Source organism: Pleurodeles waltl, chromosome 4_1 (assembly GCF_031143425.1).
Source record: "Pleurodeles waltl isolate 20211129_DDA chromosome 4_1, aPleWal1.hap1.20221129, whole genome shotgun sequence".
Taxonomy (NCBI): Eukaryota; Metazoa; Chordata; class Amphibia; order Caudata; family Salamandridae; genus Pleurodeles; species Pleurodeles waltl.
Window position 1 is genome coordinate 282,000,116 of NC_090442.1, and position 24,426 is coordinate 282,024,541.

Consider the following 24,426-nt stretch of genomic DNA (forward strand, 5'->3'; position numbering starts at 1 on the left):
GCCAGGTGTGACAGGCCCCAGCGGTTGCTTGAAGCAGAAGCACTGGCTTTATCAAGCGGGGGAGGGGGCTGGAGATTAAGTAAAACGTCTCTGGTTTTAACATATTGTCTCTTTTTCTAAGATACATTTTATCACAGCTATTTTCTTATATAAGACCATTATCCTTGAGAGGTTGATGACCCCCGGAGCTGGTTTAACTTCGCCCATAGAACTCTAGTTGTCCCGGCCGGAAATTAATATGAAGTCTGACTTTCTCTTTTTTTATAACTAGATCTTCACCGCTATGGTGTCTTTTTATAATTATAGCACTTTCGAGTTATTTTGCCGGAAACATGTATGTGAGCTTCAGTGGAATAAGTGCTTCCAGTTAAAATCAGTTACTGACCTGCAAGCTTTACAGCGCTTCATTTACCACATGTTTCCAACATTGATTCTAACCATGCAGTATTTTACGGAAGGTTGTGACCTGCAAATGTAGCACAGATTTTTCGGATGCCCTATTGATGGTGCCAGCCCGACTCTGCTAGTCTCCCCGGGTATACGCAGCAGTCCTCGTGGTCTGCACAAGGGAGGAGCACGGAAACAGATGTCGCTTCAGCGGTTAATTTTTCAATTTCCTGTTTGCTTCTGGACAGTAAACCCGGCCTGGAAAGAGCCCTGCTAACAAAGCCACATCGAGCGCCTCCTGGCAGCGCGGAGCCATGATTAGAGGTGGGCGCCTGATCACCTGTGCGCCCTGGTGCTGGGAGGACGGATGAATGATTTAAGTGCCACGTCAACCCACATCCCTCGTCTGCAGTGTTCACAGGTAGAAGCTGGGGGATTTAATTGCTTTTAGATGTTTGAAAAGCGCCCACTGGTCGCTCTAACGCTACTTCGTAGCGCCTAAAAGTAATTGAGAATCACTGGGAGAAGTCAAACAATGTGTTGTTTTAATTGTGCCTCGTTGTTTAATATCCACCGACACTTTTCTCAACTTCTGTCGTGGCCCCCTACCCCACAACAATGACCCACACAAATAATTGTACTCTTGCACGCACAGAGACCCTGCGTTGTGGTGTCAGTGTGCCCTGAAGCTCGGCAGGCTGGCCCAAGCGCTAGCCTTCTCTGACAGGGTGCAGTGCAATGTTCCTATCTCTTGTTGTTGATTTTCCTTTAAGGCTTCACTGGGATTAAATCAGCAAAAGTCACGAAGGAAATCTGCTAGGGAGTTAATCCCAGGGCAGGCTGTATTACACGGGAGCCGTGAGCTGGGGAGGGCGTCTTGGCTCCCCGCATCCTGTCTATGCAGGTCAGAGGGGCTAACATGCCGCCGATAGTGCCCCCCCACACCCACCCGCCACATCATGCATACTTCTGCAGAAAGGCGAGAAGCGCTATGTACCAAAGACTTGCAAAGAATAGGGGAATACTTTTAGGGGGAGTGGTACCATTTTGCAATTTTGACAGGGAGGAGGGCCTCTCGTTCTCCGTGTGGTCGTCTGGCGCGTCTGCAGCGAGCACGGAGAGCAGCCGAGCCTGAGCCCCCCAGTCTGCTGCTTGTCTCTCTAAGGAGCTTACTCGCTGCGGGCAGATGTTGATGCCAGGCTCTGCGCCAGCTCTCCTCACTGGTGGGGAGGAGGCGGGGACCCCTCCCGTTGCAGTTAGCCAGGGTGCTGATTGGGGAGGGCTGGTGTGCTGAGCTGCTGGGTGTGATGCTGCTATAAAAGTGAGGCGATGTCTGCTTCCCGGTCGCAGTGCTGGACCTGTTCAGAACTTAGTTCCCGGCGCTCCCGCGGGGAACGCTGCGGGGTGTGATCTTGGGCGGGAGTATGGCCAGGCTCAGGGTGGCCTACGAGTACTCGGAGGCGGAGGACAAGAGCATCCGCCTGGGACTGTTCCTCATCCTCAGCGGGGTGGTGTCGCTCTTCATCCTCAGCTTCTGCTGGCTGAGCCCGGCGCTGCAGGACCTGCGGGGCACGGTGGCCAACTGCACGGTGCTGTCGGTGGAGGAGCTGGGGGAGGCCTTCGAGTGCACCTTCACGTGCGGGACGGGCTGTCGGGGCACCGCCCTGTACCCCTGCCTGCAGATCTACGTCAACAACTCTGCGTCCCGCTCCCGGGCTCTGCTGCACCAGGACGAGCATCAGCTGCTCACCAACCCCAAGGTAAGGGGGCGGGGGTTTTTGTGGGATACACTGAACAGCACCCAACCTCCGTGCCATACGCCGACAGAAGGGGTGAGTGCAACTTCCATTTCCACCAGCTCTGTGATCTTCCACAACGACACTGTGTAGGGAATGAAGCACCTGCTGCGCCCTCCATGTGCCACAGGCTTTGTCGGATCTGCTGCCCCTGTGCCACAAGGCTGTGTGCTTCCGTGGCACCGCCTCCCCACAACGCCAAAAAGAAAGTCGTGAGATCATTTGCCACCCCTTTCCTAAATTCTCCTCCCGTGTGCCAAATTCGTGCAGTCTGCGACTCCTAGGCGGCATCCAACACTGTGCCACAGGGCACCCCAGACTGCAAGCTGGCTGTGTGTGATCTTCAGCACCAGAGCCATAAACACTTGTGCTCTTCAAGCCCTCAGCATCTACTCCCACGAGAGTACGTGGCCATGCACTCCATCAGCTCTGTTCCACGAATCCGTAGAGGGCGCACCCACTGCCCTTGTACCCTTGTGCTCTGGTTCTGCAACCGCTCAACATACAAGGGCACCCACCCAGCCCACGTGTCACTGTGCCCCCTCAGCCCCTTGTGACACAAGTGTGGGTCTGCCACACCGTCAAACACGCCTCCCCATTCCACACACACACCATATTCCAAGAGTGAGGGCCTGCACTCCCCACCCCCTCCCGGATTATGTGCAGTACGGTCAGTCGCACTGACTCCAGCGAACTCAGCGACCCTTCAGACTCTAATTTACGCCCCTTAAAGCATTGAGCACACTGTACCGCTGTAGCACGGTTATTCACGACCGCCTGGGCCACCTGCGCTGCCGAAAACTCAGTTTGCACAATTATGAATGTATATATGCTATTCTCAGTGCCCATGCCTGCTACCGCTGTGCGCACGGATGGTGTTATCTGCGGCAGCCCGGCTTCTATAGTCTGCCCGCCCCATCCTTTGGAGACACACACACACACACAAAAAGTAGGCGCTGTCCGTGGCTAGAGTGCTGAAACCCGCGCCGAGCAGCGCCCTGTAGCCGAGCAGCGCCCCGATTCCGCACCAGACGCCTCTCTCGCTTTCTGTTGTTGGGGTGCAGCGCACCCCCGCTGACCCCAGTGCAGGGCTCCAAAGCCTCTCGCCCGGTGCAGGACAAGCCTGATTTTACTCCAACAATCACTCTTCAGGGTCAGTCAGGGGACTGAAGTGTAACTGATGCCTGAGATGGAGCGGCGCTGCAGCGCGCTGCTTCTCCCGCTGCTCTGACGTGAAAATATTAGTTCTACTTTGTATTTTAGCGCCTAGAGCTCCGCTTCTCTGTAAGCGTTCCTAGTTTTTTTTTTGGGGGGGGGGGGGGGGTAGTGAACCACGAGAAAAAGCAACGATTCGCTTCAGGTCCTCGACTTTAATAGAGGAGAGAAGGGGTGTTGAGGGAGTGTGGGTTGTTTGGAGAAGATGGGGTGGGGCCGGGAAGGGAGGTACACTGTAAACTACACTGCACCCTCCACTTAGCACAGAACTGTACATTGCTGCCACCGTCCCGGCAGCGCCCCAATGTTTGTAGCGTAGGTTTCACTGACACCCCCACCCCCGCGCTCCCCGGACTGCTGGGTAGATTTAGACCTCGGAGGGCGAAGTTTGCGAGTCCGGGGAAGTAATCCAGAAAGTGTGCGTAATATCGGGCGGCCGCAGGCCTCAGGGAAGAGACTGACACCTATGTCTGTAGAAGGTGTAGAGGCAGAGATGGGGCCCGCACCTCATCACCCGTCTCTCTTGAACCGACTTCCACAAACGGGGGCTGGCTGGTCCGGAAGATCGTGTCACAGCCAGGACGACAGGGAGAGTTAATGAGACACACACGCACAACCGGGCGCGCGCACAGACGCGCACAGGGCATATGTATTACCAGAAACCTCCCTTCCGGTAACACAGGACATTACAGAAAGACATGACATAACACAAGGAAGGACATCCGCTACAAGAAACACATCAACTGAAACAAATCACACGGAAACTCGAACAACGAAGTTAAGACATGATAAACTAGAATAAAACACACACACACACAGAATAATAAACAAAAGCTCAGGTTAAACTGCCCCGCAGCAGCCACAGGCTCAGAGGTCCTCTCATCCCTTTTTTAAATGAACCGCACACTAAGAGTCAAAAGAACGCAACTTCTTCCTCAGCCTCAAAAAAAGTGATAGCATCAGTCAACACTTCGAGGCCACATCTAAAGAGGGAGACCTCCGAATGACATTTGCAATGACTATAGTGCAAAGCCCAGATGAAAACCCCACCATGCACAGGCCATACTAAAGACTTACACTTCAGTATATATATATCCGTGTACACACACGGTTTCCCTTAAAAGATTCAAAGATGAACACTGCAAGCAATCTGAAACTAAATGTAGGAATTTAAAATACATGGGCTTTCGGCTTGATTTCTAGCATAACGTGAAAATTCACGTGAACTAGCCGAGCACATATGTGCCGAGGTGAACAGTCTTGCGAGAGAAGTCGAGGCCCGATAACTACCGCTTTTGTGGGCGCCCAGTGATGGCCGTAGTTCCCTATATATAGCCGCACCCAAGCAGGTAATTGGATGACGCTAAAGATTCCAGGGTCACGTGACCAGACTGGCTTCCCATATAACATGGAGTTGAATGACTCCATAACATCAGAAGCTCCCTTGGGTGCCCGCTGCTGCTAGAGTAAGCCTCAGTGTTTGCTCTGTGGTGTTTACCTTTATCCTCCAGAACGGCACAGCCCACTGGATGTACTGGTTCACTTGGCACGCCACCTGTTAGGCACAAAATGTGCCTACTCAAGGCCTTAGAAGCAGTGGTCGGCCTTCCCTGGTGCCAAACATATTTAAACTTGGGGTGGGAGGTCAGAGCAATGAAACGAAGTGAGTTCAAACTTAAGTAAAGATGTAAAATACCGCTTTCAGAACATTTAGGGCCCGGTTTAAAGTTTGGTGTGTGGGATTCTCCATCACAACCATGAAGAAAATCCCACCTGTCCTATTACAAGTACCACAGGATATGTTGCACTTGTAATATGGTGCACTTGTAGGGAGTGTCCTGTTCGAACTTTAAACCAGGCCCTTAGATTGGAATCCTGACATTTTTTATGAGCTGTCAGCAATGTACCAAACTGTACTGGACTGCACTCATGTTCTGCCAAACACCTTCCCCCCTTGGGCTTCTTTAGTTATTACCGGCATTAAAAAAAAAAAAAAAAAACCTTATGCCTGTATGTCTTAACAGAGACTGCTCCAGAGCGTTGTAAAATTAGAGATCACAATTAAGAAAACCATTTCTGAGATAATATACTTGTAAAGTATGTAGGCAACAATGTATACGAATACTACTATAGCATATGTATAACATATGTAACATAAACATATAAACTTTTTTTTTTAAACGTTCAGACTGAATGAATTCCAGGTACCATCAAGGCCAAAGAGCCATTTTGTGAGGTGCTTGACAGTCCAGTGGTTCCCAACCTATGGTCTGGGGACCCCTGGGGGTCCGCAACTGCTTGGAAAATTAAGTAATATGAGCAGGTTAATAAAGGGTATACATATTATAAATGTAAATATTAACATTTTAAAATGCTCTACAAATGTGTGTAGGAATTTAAATTTGGAGGCTAGAAACTAAGTTGGTGTTCTAGCTTTAAAGTTGCAAACAGTATTTGCGGTTAAATCAGAGGGGGTAGGAGATTTCTGTGCGCACCAGAGCTACCAGTGTATGTCTAGCTCTTTAATATTCGTTTCAAACTAAAGTTAACATTTTGGAGCAGACCTTGAGCACATGATAGTCCGGATGTCCAGGCCAAAGGGATATTGTTTTTCCCCAAGCTGTCTGGATAGGTAATGTGTACTTCCAATGTATAACAACAGACGTGTTACTTACCCTAGGAGACGCCATGATGGAAGCGGTCTCAATAGACAGGTGCCCGTTATTACTATATATGTGCCTGGAGTGGGCCGAAGGGCAAAGCACTTATGTGTAGTGCTGGATTTCTTTTTTTTAACCTGGGTTGAGTGAAAAAAGATACAAAGGATAGTTTGTGTTGTGAACCTGGCAGAATGCAAACATGTTTTCTTCTGAAAAGTGTTGAATTGTGGTAAGAATGTATCAGCACCATCAATGAGAGACACGTAGGGCAGATTGTTGCAAACTTTTGGGCTTATTAAAATTCTTATGTTCTAGTTGCTCAATGTGCCACAGTGCCACAGTGCCACAGTGGCCCAGTAGCACAGTTGCTCACTGTGCCACTGGATTCAAGCTAGCCTGGCTGATGAATGGTGATACCCTGAAACCGGTCCCAGGATGCTTGTTTCCGGTCCAGGGAGGACCCGGCTTGGCAGTTCGGGCTGGACTGTTCCCATGAGAAACAGGGTCAAGACTGATTTGCATTTGGCTGGGCCCAAACTGGGGTGGCATGGTGAGCAAAAGAACGATGGATTAAACCCAGATCTGCGACTGCGGGTGAGTGTTTGCATTGTTCAGCACTCCGTCCATCATCCTTTTGTGTTGCTAAAGTTGCACTAAGTGGGAAGGGTATGCCCAGACTTGGGTCCTTTGCTCACTGTGCCACTGGATTCAAGCTAGCCTGGCTGATGAATGGTGATACCCTGAAACTGGTACCAGGATGCTTGTTTCTGGTCCAGGGAGGACCTGGCCTGGCAGTTCGGGCTGTATTGTTTCCATGAGAAACAGGGTCAAGACTGATTTGCATATGGCTGTCCAAACTGGGGTGGCATGGTGAGGTAAAGAATGATGGATTAAACCCAGGTCTGTGACTGGGGGTGAGTGTTTGCATTGTTCAGCACTCCATCCATCATCCTTTTGTTTTGCATCAGTAACTCAGACATGTGATGTGCAAGACACTTAGGCCCGTATTTATACTTTTTTAGCGTCTCATTTGCGCCGCTTTTTGATGAAAAAGCGGCGCAAACGTACAAAATACAATTGTATTTTGTAAGTTTGCGCCGCTTTTACATAAAAAAATGACGCAAATGCGGCACAAAAAAAGTATAAATATGGGTCTTAGCCCACTGACCACTGACTGTGCTTTTAACAAGGGCCTGCTGATTACACAGTTCTTATTAACATGTCTTGAACTCAGCTATTACCTGTTTATCATGGGTTGTCACTTCTTCAGTGTCAGAGCAATGTGCATGTCTGATCTGAGCTGCATATGTGAATTCTAGTGCGCAAGGGTTTGTGTCACAAAGGTGATGCAAAGGGAGCGCAAAGTGTAATTTACTTTCTGAAGGTAATTTTGATTTACATTTGAAAGTAGTTCTGTGCTAATTTGTGGGAAGGAGGTGTTCCATTGCTGGTACCGAGACATTCAAATGAAACTACCATGGGCGTTGATGCACATCCCTAACTACTAACATTAGTAGGGGATTTGCACCAAAAATGTACATTTTTTGAGGCAAATGGAAAGTTTGAGAAGAGATTCTATTTTTTTCAACTTTACATGTGTGCTGCAGTGAACAGCACAGCTACAAAGTGGAAACGTGTTAAACTGTCGAACTATAGTATTTTGCACTGAAAAGATACCATTCCTGCACAAAACGTATGCTTGACATCACACACAATCACTTGCAAAATCATGCCAGGATGTGTGCGCTGGCAAAAAGCAGCCAAAAGTGCAACAGGGCGGAGAGAGAGATAAATAGGGAAATATCTTAGTAGAGATGGAGCTACCCTGCTGTCTTTTCACGTGATGCAGTACAGCAACTTCAACGTGTTGCATGTAAACTTAGAAAAACTGTTTCTAGATGTCTCAAAAGTGGGATAGCAGAACATTTCTGTTCAGAAATGAAGCACACTATGAAAACTGTAGGAGTGTGCCGTTAAAGAAAGTCCAATGTAACACAATGGTGCAAAGCAAATCTTTGCAATTGACTTACGTTGTGTTGGACCTGGCCCTTTTTGCTGGGTCATCCCCAAAGCTTTTGCCTCCTTCCTCCTATTTGTTCTGACCTGTTTGTGTTGTCTTTAAGTCTCTGGGCACTTTACCACTGCTAACCAGTGCTAAAGTGCATATGCTCTCTGTCTAAATTGAATTGGTGATCTCTTAAGAGCAGTTTCCCATTGGGAGCAGATAGAGAGTCGGAGATTGGGGTCTCTGAACTCACAATTTAAAACTAAATCTTTTGGTAAAGTTGTTTTTAGATTGTAAGTTTGAAAATGCCACTTTTAGAAAGTGTGCACTTTCTTGCTTATCGATTCTCTGCCTGGCTGCTGAATACACATCTGGGTCAGAATGACATATGGCCTGCTGGTGAATTCACTCTAGAAGCTGAGAATTCACTCTTGGAGCTGAGATGTGTCCTGCATATCCTGATGGGTCTTCCTGGGCTAGAGTGAATGGATGAGCTAGCACTTGAACCGGAATAGGACTGTACCTGTCTTTACACAAAGCAGACTCTGACCCCCTGGAGTGTGTCTGGGGCAAGGACAGGGAGAGGCAGTATTTTGTGCACTACAAAGACCTTTCTTTGAAGTTTGCCTACTTCAAAGGCAGAAGTAAGTATAAGTATTAGGCTGCCGACCCCACAACTCAAGAACACTTCTGGACTGAGGACATTCTGCCAGGGAGAAGAGCTAAATGCTTGAGGAGGACCTGCCACTCTGCCTGTTGCTTTGCTGTGCTGGTCTGCTGCTGCGACGTCTGCCTTGGGAGCGAAAGGACAGGACTTTGCTTTCTACATCCTGCTTTCCAAGGTTCTATAAGGGCTTGAACTGAGCTTGCCTCCTGTTGTGAAATCTCACAGACATCAAAGACCTCACCTGCCAGTGCCTGGGCTCTTCTGCTGAGCGTTCTGACTTGCCAAGTGGTGCCAAATTCAGTCCCTGGGCCCTTGGAAGTGGAAGCTGGTGACCTAAAGAAAAATCCATGCACTGCGGGCGTTACAGCAGAAAAATAGATGCAGAGTCTGCACCGTGGCTGAAAAATCAATGCAGTGCTGGCGAAGTCAATGCATCGCCTGCTTCAGCATGAATCCATCGTTGCTGTGCATCTGGATTTTCCATGCATAGTCCCTGGGAGTCTAATCATCAACATCAGTGCAAGGAACAAAACCTCCGTGCCCAGAAATTGACGCATCGTTATCCTGCAGTCAAAGAATTAACGCACCACCTACCTGGCAGGAAAATAATGAATGCACGGCCTCACTTGTGAGTAAAGAATAGATGCATTGCTTGCTTTTCTGGTGCACCACCTCTCCTGCGGCTTTAATTTTGATGCTTACCAGGTACTTTGTGCCTGAAACAACGCATCCATTGATTCCTATGGATATAGACTCTTAACATAAAACACTGATATCTTCTCTTGTGTATGTTTTTTTTAAATTTGGTCTTGTTTTACTCAGATAAATGTTGGTTATTTTGCTAAACTGGTGTGGAGTACCTTTGTGGTGTTTTCATTGTAATACTGTGTGTGTGTGTGTGCGCGTGTGTGTATACAAATACTTTACATATTACCTCTGACATAAGCCTGACTGCTAGTGCAAAGCTACCAAGCGAGTGAGCAGTGGTTTTCTTAGGTATGCGGCTCCCTTACCCTGACTAGAGTGAAGATTCCTACTTGGACAGGGTGTAAACTGACTGCAAACTAGACTAGACCCCATTTCTAACACACTGCAATATCATAAATGTTTGTATAATGAGTCTGTGGGCCTGATATTTTTGAAGAATTGTATGAACAGCCCGAAATAGTGCATTGCCATGTCTCCTATGTGTTGTTCATGTAAAAAATGCTGTGGTAGCACATCACTAAGCATATTTTCGATGTACAGTCCGGCACAGAGATGAGCAAGCTGTGTCTTGTGTGAATTTAGTACTTGAGGAACAAACTTAAGTTCAAATTTCTATATGTAGACATGTGGCCTACTGTCAATGGCAAAACGTGTAATTTTTCATAACTTACATGTGTAACATGTTGTAAAATTACATGTGGTAAAATTCTCTTAGCCCACTGTCTGTACTTAAGTCGTGCGACATTAGTTGATCAGGCAGGGTAATGAATCCAGGAGGTGGCTGTACTGTTCCCGCCCCCTGCACCCACTTGAATGTGATTGGGCTCTATTTGATGCAGAGCCTTTCGGTGCTGCACTTTTCCAACCAAACGTTGATCAACAGTGTTATGTGTACTACTTTGTATTGCACTGTGCCACTTACCATTGCACAAATGCTTAGTAAATCTCTGCATTTAGATATTGCAATGGTGAACTCTACCACCCCAAATCCACTTTGTTAGAAATTGGGATTTTGGTTGGCAGTCAGGTTACCCTCTGTCCAAGCAAGAACCCTCACTCTAGTCAGGGTAAGTCACACACAATCCAAATTATCCTGTGCCCACCCTCTGGTAGCTTGACACGAGCAGTCAGGCTTAACTTAGAAGGCAATGTGTAAAGTATTTGTGCAATAAATCGTACAATAACACCATATAGCACCACAAAAATACACCACACAGTGTTTAGAAAAATATAGAATATTTATCTGGATATTTGTAGATCAACACAATAAAAGATGCAATAAGAATTTGTAGAAGTATCACTGAAAAGTGATATAAAGTGTCTTAAGTCTTTAAAAAGCCAACAAAGTCTCTTTCAAGCACAAAGTACCTGGTTTGGAGTGGAAAATCTCCGCAGAGGGCAGCAGAGGAGGAGGTGCGTGGAAAAATGATGTGTGCGTCGGTTTCGTCCCTTCACACACGGACTTGCGGCGTTATTTTTCACTCGGGGAAGACGTGCGTTGTTTTCCGGCACGCGGGCCGACTCCGCTATGGTTCGTGGGATTACCAGATGTCCCAGGGTCTGTGCGTGGATTCCTCGGCTTGTTATCCGGCTGCGCGTTGTTCCGGGAGGCTGTGCGTGGAATTTTCTTTCTCACGGCAGGCGTCGCGTCGATTTCCTCTCTGGAAGTCGGGCGGTGTTGTCCATGTGAGGCCGTGCGAAGTTCCGGTCGCACCGTAGGTGTCGCGTCAGGCAGCTTCGGCGTGTGGCGATTTTCTCACCGCAGAGCAAGCTGTGCGTCGAAATTTTCAGCGCACGAGGAGTCCAAATGAAAAAGAGAAGTCTTTTTGGTCCTGAGACTTCAGGGAACAGGAGACAAGCTCTATCCAAGCCCTTGGGGAGCACTTTTGCCTCCAGACAAGAGTTCAGCAAGGCAGCAGGCCAACAGCAAAGCAGCAGTCCTTTGTAGAAAGCAGACAGGTGAGTCCTTTGAGCAGCCAGGCAGTTCTTCTTGGCAGGATGCAGGTTCTGGTTCAGGTTTCTGCTCCAGCAAGTGTCTGATGAGGTAGGGCAGAGGCCCTGTTTTATACTAAATTGTGCCTTTGAAGTGGGGGTGATTTCAAAGAGTGGCTAAGAAATGCACCAGGTCCCCTTTCAGTTCAATCCTGTCTGCCAGGGTCCCAGTAGGGGGTGTGGCAGTCCTTTGTGTGAGAGCAGGCCCTCCACCCTCCCAGCCCAGGAAGACCCATTCAAAATGCAGATGTATGCAAGTGAGGCTGAGTACCTTGTGTTTTAGGGTGTGTCTGAGTGAATGCACAAGGAGCTATCAACAAAACCTAGCCAGATGTGGATTGTAAGGCCCAGAAAGGTTTAAGTGCAAAGAAATGCTCACTTTCTAAAAGTGGCATTTCTAGAATAGTAATATTAAATCCGACTGCACCAGTCAGCAGGATTTTGTATTACCATTCTGGCCATACTAAATATGACCTTCCTGCTCCTTCCAGATCAGCAGCTGCCACTTCACCAATGTATGAGGGGAGCCCCAATGTTAGCCTATGAAGGGAGCAGGCTTCACAGTAGTGTAAAAACGAATTTAGGAGTTTTACACTACCAGGACATATAAACTACACAGGTACATGTCCTGCCTTTTACCCACACAGCACCCTGCTCTAGAGGTTACCTAGGGCACACATTAGGGGTGATTTATATGTAGAAAAAGGGGAGTTCTAGGCTTGGCAAGTACTTTTAAATGACAAGTCGAAGTGGCAGTGAAACTGCACACACAGGCCTTGCAATGGCAGGCCTGAGACAGGGTTAAGCGGCTACTGAAGTGGGTGGCACAACCAGTGCTGCAGGCCCACTAGTAGCATTTAATCTACAGGCCCTAGGCACATATAGTGCACTCTACTAGGGACTTACAAGTGAATTAAATAGCCAATCATGGATAAACCAATCAACAGTACAATTTACACAGAGCGCATATGCACTTTAGCACTGGTTAGCAGTGGTAAAGTGTGCAGAGTTCAAAAGCCAACAACCATAGGTCAGAAAAAATAGGAGGAAGGAGGCAAAAAGTTTGGGGATGACCCTGTCAAAAAGCCAGGTCCAACTCACTTCATTACAAATACTACATTGATATTACCACTTTGGAGAATTCTACTGCTCTGAATGCCACTATCTTAAAGAAGGTACATCCAACATTCAATTTGAGGATGGATTTGTATTAGTGTTAGGTTAGTTTATTTATTTTGTTTAGTGTGTTTAATTTAATATAAGTTAATTTAATTTATTTTAGCGTTCTTAGGATTAGGTATGAAATATATGGTGTTAGGTTTAGTTTAAGATAACTTATTCAATTTTATTTGATTTAGTTTTAATTAGATTCAAGCTTAAGGGTAAAGTTTAATACACTTTGTTTAATACATTTTAATCAAATTAGAAATACTTATTTTTATTTAGGGCTTGGTTACGGTTTGCTGTGAGGTTAGGTAATTCTCACCCAAAAAGTTAATTTGGTATATTTATTTTAATCTAATTTAACTGCATTGAATCTGTTGTTATACGGCTTAGCATTAGAGTTAGGTTAAGAAGGCATAGTTAATTTAATTACATTTATTTTAAATTGAATAGTACTTAATTTAAAATAAGTTAATTTCTATTAACCAGATGTTGCTTTATTTAAGGTTAAGGTTAGCATTGGGATTTATTTTGCATTCATTATTGTATTAGATTGGACTGCATGTACTTTTATGCTGTAGCATTGGGATTCATGCAAATATCAAGCTGTCATATTAGGGCTGAAGTAGTAGTACATCATATTACATATTTATAATGTTGAAGCAGTAGGAGTCTTTATGGTGAATCCAATGTAGTAATAGGTTGTAGTAGTAGACTCTGAGGTAATAACATCCAATCATTGCAACGTTTTAAGTTCCCATATTCTTCAGTATTTAAATACACTATACAAATAAATCTTGTAGTGCCTATCACACGGTATAAGGCAATTTAATATTATACAAACTAACTGAGACCTTACTTAAGTTATGTAGCTGCTGATGGTTCTCTAAAGTATTGGTATCTAGAATGCCGTTTACTTTTCAGCAAACCATCCTCACATACACCTCTTTCTCCTCCAACCTTCTCCCCACCGCAAACTCACTTGTAACAGCACTCTTTTTATTGGAAGGGCAGACCGGGCATGTGTGTTTTTGTTTGGGTGATGGCTAATGGCTGTGTAGAAGAACGCAAGTAGATTACTAATTTTGCCATTTAATAAAAAAAAAAATACCTTCAAGAGAATAAAGATATAGGGTCTGATTTAGATCTTGGTGGAGGGGAGTACTCCGTCACAAACGTGACAGATATCTTGTCCAACGTATTATGATCCCATTACATCCTATGGAGATTGCAAAATGGCGGAAGGGATATACATCATGTTTATGATGGAGTATTCCATCTGCTGAAGTCCAAATCAAGCGCATAGAATATAAAAGGTCAGACCACAGCAACTGTAAATATATCTCTAATCTGAGTATGTGTCCTTGGTTGGTGTTGAGCTCTTCTGTGTGTTGAAAGTCTGGGTTTGCTTTTGGTGGTGTTTGAGATGTTTGTTGATTCCCAGGTGATGGTGAGAGGACATAGGATGATGTCAGTATCCGCTGCTGAGGCAGATGAGGAAGACTGCTGAATACTTTAATACAGAAACTTTTAATGGGCCCTTATGGTAGTTTTTGGTGGCTTGGAGGCTCTTTACTGAGGTGGAAGGAGTTTATGACATCTTCAGTTAAAATTAATGGAATTTTGGTCAACCCAATCTAGGCGATAGAGTTCTGCCCACATGAGTGTGGAGAAAATTACGCTAGCCAGTGCCTTTCCTTTGAATTGGGAGATTGATGTTACGTAAGAAGTAAAGTTGTGGTCAGTGCAGAGTGTGGACGGTAATTCACTGATATTCAGTGGTAGTGGAAGTGAGATCATGTGCCGCTTGACCACTGAATACATCAGTGAACTGTTCCCTTGTTCCACCCTAAGCTCTTCATTAGCGTATTTGCTGCTAAGGGTCTAGAGGGAGGACAAGAACTACAGCAGAGCCATGTTTACTTCCATGTCCCCCAATTCCACTTATATTAAATACAGAATTAGAGCTGCTATAGGACAAGTGCTGGGTGGCAGCTGCAAACTTGGCTATCCATTTGATGTCTATACCGATGAGCTCTATGACTGCTTCTTTCATAGGTTGCCATCAGTGTATTTGTAAACACACTTCTCTATTACTGAATAGTATTCCTCACAAGTTGTTTCTTTTTAAGGAACTCAACTCAGAGAAACTAGAAGAAACCGTTGCTTTTGACCACCCTTCAAGATCAGCTGATGATTGTTGACCAACTGAAATAATGAAATTACCCACCCCCCACTATGTTGCCATTTATGTTACCACTTCTTTAACTGCTCTTCTAAACAATGACTCCTAGACACTAAGCGGTATATTTATCATTGAGCTGTGCCACCCTTGTGCCACATAAGGGGGAGGTGCAAGGGCGATACAACTACTAAGTCAGATTTATCAAGCCATGCAAGGCAACCTTGTGTGGCCCTGCATGGTTTGATAAATTTAGAGTAATACAATACAGGGCAAATCGCTGCGTTGCGTTACTCTTCCCCAGGGAGGTGTTCCATGGGTGGAGTGTGGATGTTCCCATGCGACTATCCATGGATTTTGGCACATTTCCAGATTTACCAATACTGGTAAACCTGGAAATGTGTGAAAATGCTACTCCTTCCTAGGTGAGGCATAACATGGAGAAATATCTTTATTTCTCTTTGTTTTTTTTTTCTTCTTTTTATATGTGCTGCATTCTGCAGCACACATAGGAAGAGGAAAATGCCTCTCAGGATTGTTTTCATGCAGGAAGGTATCCTGCCAGCAACGCGGGCACCCTTGCACCCTGGCGCAATGGTGCCTGCGTTGGTGCTAGTTAGCCAAAATGGTGCCAGTGCATGAAAAGGACAGGAATCTGCTGTGTAATGTATACTCTGGCACATTCTGCACTTTCTCTTTCACGCAGCGCAACACATAAAGGTGGCTTGCTGCGCTGCACAAAACTTTGTTAAATCTGCCCCTAGATCTTCCCCTTCGCATATCCTGATCCGCAACCCTCCCTCCATGCATGCCCTGCGAACGAGATAAGACAAGCCTGATACAACCCTTGTTCAGTCTTATTAAAAAGTATCAACTAAAGGCTGAAAGTAATTGGATGCTTAAATGATACAGGAAAGCGCACAGCAGTGAATGAATGTACTTTTATGCACTAGACCAATCTCATCCTGTGTAAAGAAAGACTGGACAGGAGCTGCGCTGAACCTGTTAGCTATTTTGTGAGTATTCCATATGCCACAGCATACATGCACACAGTCTTTAATGTCTGTATTAAATTCGGAAAACCAATAAAAGGCTTTTGACAAAAGATATGTCAGTTCATAATGGTCCGATGTTGTTGTATGTGGAGGATAATTATTGTCTAATAAACCATATGTGCTGGTTTTCATACAGCACACATGCTTGAATGAACTTCTTCAAGTTGGTCTCAGTTTTGACACTCAGTTGAAATGAGGCAAACGAGGTTAGTGGTTTGCATAGTATTAAACAGTTTGGTAAAGCAGGGAAGCTGGGGCTCGAATCCAAATTTCCTGACTACCTATTGTGCTATTGAGCCAGTGGATGAATATCTATGTCTCTGTCCCTTTCCAACCAAAGCTCAATGCTATGTGCACCTATGACGCATCATAAAGTGTTCATTCGCAGCGGGCACAAAATGACCTGCCTATTGATATTAGTCAGGTCGCAATTTGCGACACCCTGTGATTGGCTGGGAATGCAGAGATGAAGGCCTGCAGTAGACACCATATGCTTATGCTTCCCCAAATAGAAAAACATTTTTTAAGAGCAGCCTACGCCCGTTAAAAAGAGAGGTGCTCCTTTTAAAAACGATGTTTTGCATTTTGGTGGAAACAGCCTTTACCACGCAGTCGGAACCACACAGCGCCTTCCCAATGCGGGCAAAGCAACAAAAGCATCGTTACCATGTGTTCCTTTACCACGCAAGTCATTACAACGACTTGCTTTAGGAACACGTTATTGGACTGGATTTTAAGTCCAACACACTCCCTGCTGTTGCGCAGACTGGAGTCCAGTGCTTCCCTAAGGCAAGCCGTTGTAACCAAATGCGTGGTGATTGAACGAGTGGTAACGTTCGTTGTATTGCCCACGTTGGAAAGGCACGCCTTCTAAACGCATGCGTGGCTCCATCATACCACCAGAGCAAAAAGTATTCTGTGACTCAGAAAAAGGTTTTGTAAATTGTAAACATGTCTTGCGGGTTTAAACTCGTCAGCTTTTGTAAATCGCAAGGTTTACAACCACAGAGGGGCTCCGTACATTTGACAAGTTTCACATGTTAATTCATTCTGACTTGATATACAAATCAAATGCCAAAAAGTCTTTCTAATTCAATGTTAAGCATAAGGGAAGGCGGGATACTTGTTTTGTGTTAAAATCTCTGCCTTCCCATGACTTCTCAAGAGAGATGGGCGTGCTGGCATTTCAATGACGGCAGTGGCAACGATTAGCAAAATAATGTGGGCCTCTGATTTCCTGCAGGTCTTCTGTGAGACAGATGCGAATTACAGCTCAGCTGCGGACATACACAGGAGAAAACACCCTTTTAGATTTCATGGTCTCAGCTGTCCTACGTCTAGTAGTTGTTGCCTTTTAAAGTCCCTTGAGGGGGCCTCCTCCCCACTAGACCCAGTGGGGGCTGCGGCATTGGCCTGGGATGCTCGGTTGGCTCAGCTTTATTATTTGATCGTCAGAACCCATGGGTAAGGGCCGGGTCGGAGCCAGTCATTCGGACCGCGCCATGCTTCTGACTTGTTTGGCTTGCCCACTTTTGGAAGCAGTCACACTGGGGGCATGCAATTAGGCTGTGCCCTGGAAGCTCAAGCACACACAAAGGCAGGGGTAGTGGGCCCAGGCACACAGTGAGAGTGTAGCAGTGAGCTCTCTCTCTATTTGATGTCCAAGATGTGTCACGTGCGCACTCTAGAATTGTGCGCAGGAGCCCCATTACTTGCAGCAAATTGTGTAACTGCACACTCAGGAAATGGGCGCCAGTCACTGGGGCATTTCCCCCGGCCTGAGCACCTTAGCAGGTCACATAATATGGCCTCATGAGAGAATAAAGTTTAAAACGGGCCAATTAAAGTGCACTGCACATTTTCAAAACTGTTTGGTGCTAACATAGTGAAAGTGAAAATAAGGCATAAGCAGCAGAGATGGTATGAAATACATTTTTGTAATCTGTACCACGGCAGAAAGTGTATGTAACATGGTGTTGTGATAAAACTTGTTATGCATTAAGGAAAGAGGATTTGTTCTTTGCCTTTCTCCTACAATCCTGTATGTAATAGGTTGGACACCACCATCTATGGTTTATCTCTGCTGCAATAATGAGCCCCAGTGAAGCGAAGTAATAACAAGCCAGGCTTCCTCATCTCTGGGGCTAGCTCACCGGAAGCCGTTTGACAGACCGCGTTAAAAAGCCTGGATCTAATTGACGTCAGCTTTGTTTTCATTAGGCGGAGTCATCTTTCTCGCTTAGGTTTCATTGGTCCTTACTCCTTCTGACCAGCGCCGTGAACGTTCTGTCTGCTGCTGCCTGTGGCCTGCACGTGCACACGCGGGTTTATGAGGAATTAATACAGTTTACAAGAGAAGGCAAAACACTGCATGCAGCAGATGTTTGATGACGTTAGTAAACTCTCTAATGCCCGGCTATTTATTTAAATCAAGGTTTTACAGGAAGCATGCTCTCAGGGTCTCATCTATCTTCCTAAATACATCGACTCAAACGTTTCCAGTAACTTCCCTTAGCCATATTACTTCTATTCATTTTCAATTTATTTGCACTGCATAAGCCTCCCCATTTACAAGGCATCTGTAAAAACATGTTGAATTGTGGTGCAAACCGATTAATTTTATGAGTCAGTTTGGAATAAAATAATTCCATTAATACATTTTAATTCAAAGGAAACAATCTGCCCAGTTCTCAATGTGTTGACCTGTGTCATGTGGCGAGAAGGCAGCAAGGGATAGTAAGAGGGGAAAAGATTGAATGACGTGGGTGGTGCCTGTCCTGGGAGGAGTTACTAATTGTTGTCGGTTCCCTCTGCTAACCTCCCTCATATCCCTAGCCTCTAGCCACTTCTTAAAAACACCCAAATACAAGCACTAGCAATGCCAAAAGGCCTGACCTATGAATGAAAGTGCCTTTTGTGTCATTGATGGGTTAAGGACTCCATGAGTCATCATACATGCCTTCATTATTATTCTTTGCACTCAAGCATTCATTCATCCATGCACTAACTCATTCTTGCATTCACCCTCTGACACAATCACAATAAATCACATACAAACTCAACAACATATACAAGAGACATTAAAAGAACACAAATTGAAAAAAGAAAACACGCTGCTGTCTAAATGCTTGCAATAAAAAAACTGAACTTAGCAGCGGGGGTCCGTCTTGCAAAGGATTTGTTAATAGTCTACGGAAGTTCAAACGTGTTACGGGGTGAACGAAAATGCTCTTGAGACTCAAAAATGACCATGCAGAATCTTATTGGCGATCCAAAGGCACTATTTACTAACTATCGCGACAGGGAGAAAAACACTGCGGCCTGCACCTCAGCCCTGCATGAGCTGCCCCTACAGTTTTTCTCAAATGCCTGTTCACAGACAGGCCTCTTTTTTACACATCAGTACAATACTTAATTACAAATGATCAATAATATGTAACTTGCAAGTTTACAGATTAAAATGGAAAAACACTTGAAAACATGTGACCCCCATAACACCAAATTACTAGGCTAAGTCATTACTCACTCTTTATTATATGTTTGACAAAGGTTTATGAACAAGCGTTCTTTGACCTATGAATGCCTATGTGCTCTTATGTAAATGTAATTTATTTGAAGTGTGTGCTGACAGCAGTGTGTCTCCCGGACTTCTGAGTGTTCGGAATTTGGTTTCTTCCCTGCACCCATTGTAAGTTATGCACCTGTGTGCTTTGGGCTGATTCAATTATGTACCCATTGTCTAGTCAGTCTGCAATCTGTTTGTAGGCTCGGAGAGTGTGCCAGGGACACGTGTGCTGATGTTGTAAATATTTGCAGGTTGGTTAGACATGAGTTGGCCCTTAACATACGACCCTTTCATGTTCTTTATTCCACTACATCCTTGAATGAACCTCTCATCTTGCTCGTGTCAGTGCGGGGGTTAGGCCTAAACTGTTTTTTTATTGCGAACAGGGGTGTAGTTTCTATTTGTGCTTGATGTTGCGTGATGTTTTCACATTTCATATTTATGGTAGTGTGCTTATTGTTTTACATTTCTTCCAACATATGGCAGCTACACTTAGAACCAACTTGTTGGCCATGTTGGATTGATAAAACGATGATACACTAAGGGCAACACCATTGCATAGAGGACTCTTGGTTTTAATAAATAGCCTAATGGGATGTAGCAAACTGCAGATGAAATGAGCAGCAAGCAAGCAACCCATTAACAAGGTCTGAAGAGCTGAAGCATTCTTCTAAGAAAGGTAATATAAAAGACGAGAAGTAAAGAAATTCAAAACTAAATCAGTGGCCAACAAGCTCTCACCCTGACGTGCACTTATTTTCAGAAGGCAACCGTCAGGTATACAGTAATCAAATTGCAAATATGTACAAAATACAGTTGTCTCAACAATATAAAATGCCTACTCATAGATACTAAAAAGGATTAAAATAGGTCAAATCGTCGTTTGTTCAGGAAGGTCATCAACACCAAAACCCTTGCCTACTACAGTAACCTGTGAGATTTCATTTAACAAAACACCTGCCTGCAGTGTAATGATAATTTATCCATAAAAGCCTGTTTACTTTAACAAATGCTTTTCTTTGCATAACTTTCCATTATACACAGACCACTCCTACAGAATCTGACATAACTTTTCTGAATGAGCAGGTAAAGCCTCTAGCTTTTACCAGTGGCTTGATCCTATATGGAACCCACGCCTATTGAAGTGCACATAAGCTGGCACCTATCAGGCATACTTTATATAATTACAATAATGTTCAAAGTTACAGTTGACAAAACAATACACTATCAATAGGGCTTGACAAGAATCACCACAGTGAAACTCTACTCCCAGGGCTTGTCAGAGTAGGTCATTTACATAAACTCCTTTGACTACAATTTTAATTTGTGAGATTACAAGTAACCAAATACCTTTGATGCATACTTTTCACAATAAGTAGGTCAGGCCTACTATTTTTCTCATACATTTTCACAATAAATCAAATTTATTAAATCTGGCATAACCTTTCCCAATGAACCAATCAATCCTTTATCATTTATTTGTTAATTTTACATGTTACCCAACCCCAGCCTATTCAAGTGCACATAAACTGGCAATGATCATGCATACATTTATACAATTACAAATATGTAGAAAACACAGCTTGAAAAAGAATATTCAACCCCTCTCAACAGGGCCTAACACAAATTATCACAGTGAGAACACCCAGGGTTTCTCAGAGTGAGTGGCCAGCCCCAAACTCTTGCCTTTTACAAAAATATGTGTGATTCCATGTAACAAAATACCTTTCTAGGGCTGGTAACACAATGTGATAACAATAAACCGGTAAAGGGTTTACGGCTTTGACACACGCTTTTCACAATAAATAAACTAGACCAATGGTTCCCAACATTTTGACTTCTGTGGGCCCCCACTTTATCAGTACTGGAACCCCTAATGAATCATTACTGGAATCCAGGGACCCCCCCCACTGGGTCATTACGTAAAGCTGGGGACCTAATCTGTTAAGATTATTTAATCTTCTAAGCAGTCGTAGACCCCGTGATGAGGCTTTAGAGACCCCCAGGTGTCCCCTGACCGCAGGTTGGGAACCACTGAGCTAGACCAAATGCCTTTGTCATAATATTTCATATATAAGCACATAAAAACTATTGCTGTTAATCTGTGAGATTCCATGTAACAAAATACCTTTCTGTAGGCTTGAAAGTGGAGTGATAAAAGTCCACACTTAAATGCCCATCTTCTTTAACATATGCCCTTCACAATATGTATGTCAGGCCTAGTGTATGTTCATAATATTTTATAGTGAACAAGTCAGCTCCATAGCAATGATCATTGACTTGTCACCATTGCCAACTTGGTCCTGTTGTATTTAGTATAAACTTTGCCACAAGCCAAAAAGTGCAATATGAGCTGTCTTTTTAGTGGAAGTACACAACTTCAGGCAAATTAAATCCTGTACTGAGGGGCAACAACATTTGGGTGGAGCCTAAGCCCCTCTCTCAGAAGGGCCCTGAAAACACTTTTTGTGTTAATCGCATAAGATTAGGCAACAGTTACGCTGTCAGGACAGGCCTAAAAATCCATGTAGATTAGTTTAGCCCTGGGCTCTCAAACACAAAACTTCACACAACTTCAGCCCACATTTTGGGTGCCAGGAGTACATGTTTTGATTGACCATAATTTGTATGCTTCCACATCAAAGTGCTTGCACCCGACACAACTGTGCTCATTTTATTTATCCATCTGTATGAGCTTCATGTTTCAGGGGCACACATATGACATTGGCATGCTATTCAAGTGTCTTAGATAACTAACTTATTTTTAACTCTGGCAGCAGCACAGATTGGAGTAGGGCGATCATTAACCCACATGGATTTTTAGGTCTGGCTTTACAGTTTAACTGTCACCTGACTTTTTAACCTGCACAATATTGTTCTACAGTTCTTTGCTTTCACACAAATGCATATTCATTCCCATGCTATTTACAAGACTGCGGATAACAACATTTCTTTAAAGCCAGTCCTGTTGGCTTTACCAGTGCTTGTTTATGCTTGACTGCATCAGGAGAGGAATGGCAAATCATGGAGAGGGGTTGTTTTTGAGTGCATATAAAATGAACTATGGATAACTAAAATTCACTGTATTGAATAATTTGGAAGCGTCCACAGTTTTCAGACTTGGGGACGTATAAAAATTACAGTCACACTTGTGTCACTTGGCTAGAGATTGGGATTTTATTTAAGTCCTGAAAATTGCTGCTGACCCTGTAAAGGAAAGAAAGGCAAGAAACATGTAGACCAACTCACGGACTCTCAGAACACTTTAGCCTTAGGGGTCTTTTTCTGTTGAACTCTCACCATCTTACCACGGATAATGCTCATTATTTAAAATATTGGTTTTGGTTTTCCATGAGGAGTTTTATCTTCACTTCAAGACAACCCCTCTCCCTGATTCACTGACACCCCCCTCCCGGTTCTGTGGAACCATGGAATAGTTCAATCATTCATATTGGATTGTTTGTAGCACATAATATACTGAAAGTCACAACTTTTGGATTCACGTATTGATAGGGATGATATGTGAAAGACCGACTAATTCGTTTCGGTCCACGATAAACTGTGTGTACAGACAATGTACACCAGTTGGGCAATTAAGGACACGCCCTCTGGATCTTGACCCACAATAGGCAAATTGGTTGTGCAATGCTTATTTATTTTTTACAATATTTTTTTACATTGTTCCATGCCTGGATAGTATTTTTGTTGATTAATATACTATTCCGATGTAAGATGGCTGCCCCGGCTTCTGCCAGCTGCTAAACTACTAGCTTCAGTTCTTTCACGTTTGTTTAAAATGGAGACCTATATGGTACAATTTGAGTCACAAATACAATATCTTCTGACTAAACAGTGGGAACATCATTGTGGACATGTCTTTTTGTGATATTTACTTGGTTACCCTTATTTAACTCTTAAAGGTCCTGAGACTTCTCAATTGCTATGGTTTTGTATGAGTAAATTCAGAACCTAACTATAACATCCCTGTAACCTCTGTTTTTTAAGTGAATTTCTATGGTTTTTAAAAAATATATATATTTCCTAATGTCTATTATTTAACCTTTGGTTTACTATACATAAATCCAACCACCAAAGTGCAAGGCCTTTGGCCGTGCCCAGCAGGGGTTTTACCGCTATAAGCACTCTATAACCACCCAACCCTGCGCTGTGCACGGCCTTTGGCTGTGTGCAGCAGGGTTTGGCTGCAGGGCCTTGCCTGCAGCTAGCCCCCTATAACCACCAAACCCCGCTCAACGCAAGACCTTCAGCCGTGCACAGCAGGGGTTGGCCGCACAGCCCCAATAACCACCCAACCATGAACCACACACAATAGAAGGGTCTGGCTCTCTGGGTGTGAGAATAGGTGTGAGAGGGTGTCTCTGGGTGTGAGAGTGGGTGCGTGAGGGTCTGTGTGGGTCCGTAAGTGGATGTGTGACATCTGAGTGGGTCTCTGATTGGGTGCGTCATTGTCTGAGTGAGTCTGTGAGTGGGTGCATCCGTGTTTGAGTAGGTCTGTGACTGGGTGCGTCAGAGTCTAATGTTTGAGTGGGTCTGTGAGTGGGTGCATAAGGGGCTGAGTGGGTGTATGAGTGTCCGTTTGGGTCTGTCAGTAGCTGCATGAGAGTCTGAGTGCTACTATTAGTGAATGAATTAGTGGATGAATAAGTCTGTGAATTTTTTAAAAACATTTTCCACCAACATTCGCAAATTTGTTATGACGTTATATGGGAATATTGCATGTTGTGAAAAAAAATTACTTTAAGGTCATAATTGCTCCTCAAATACCCCTATATCACACCCCTGAGATCAGGGTACCTCCATCCTGGTCCCTTATGCTACTTTTTATTTTATTTTTCAGCGCCAGGGACTGTGTCCTGTAACCTAAAATGGTGGCTGTAACTTTCTGGTCAGCTTGCGGCCAGCCAATCACAGCATTCCTGTTGTTGCACACATTTGCGAATTTGCCGCATTCGCAGCAAACGCATCACGACAGATCCGCTGCCCTAGATATCAAATGTATTTTCCCTTTA

The 24,426-nt window shown here is 44.5% G+C and overlaps 1 protein-coding gene across 1 annotated transcript in view; it reads left to right on the forward strand.

Moving 5' to 3' along the window:
* Positions 1-1,571: 1,571 nt before the first annotated feature.
* Positions 1,572-24,426, forward strand: part of KCNMB4 (potassium calcium-activated channel subfamily M regulatory beta subunit 4) — a 117,239-nt gene continuing 94,384 nt past the window's right edge. Inside the window, exon 1 of the mRNA XM_069230052.1 lies at positions 1,572-2,147. Coding sequence (XP_069086153.1) covers positions 1,812-2,147 — 336 coding nt within the window. The 5' untranslated portion in view covers positions 1,572-1,811. The remainder of the gene's footprint in view (positions 2,148-24,426) is intronic.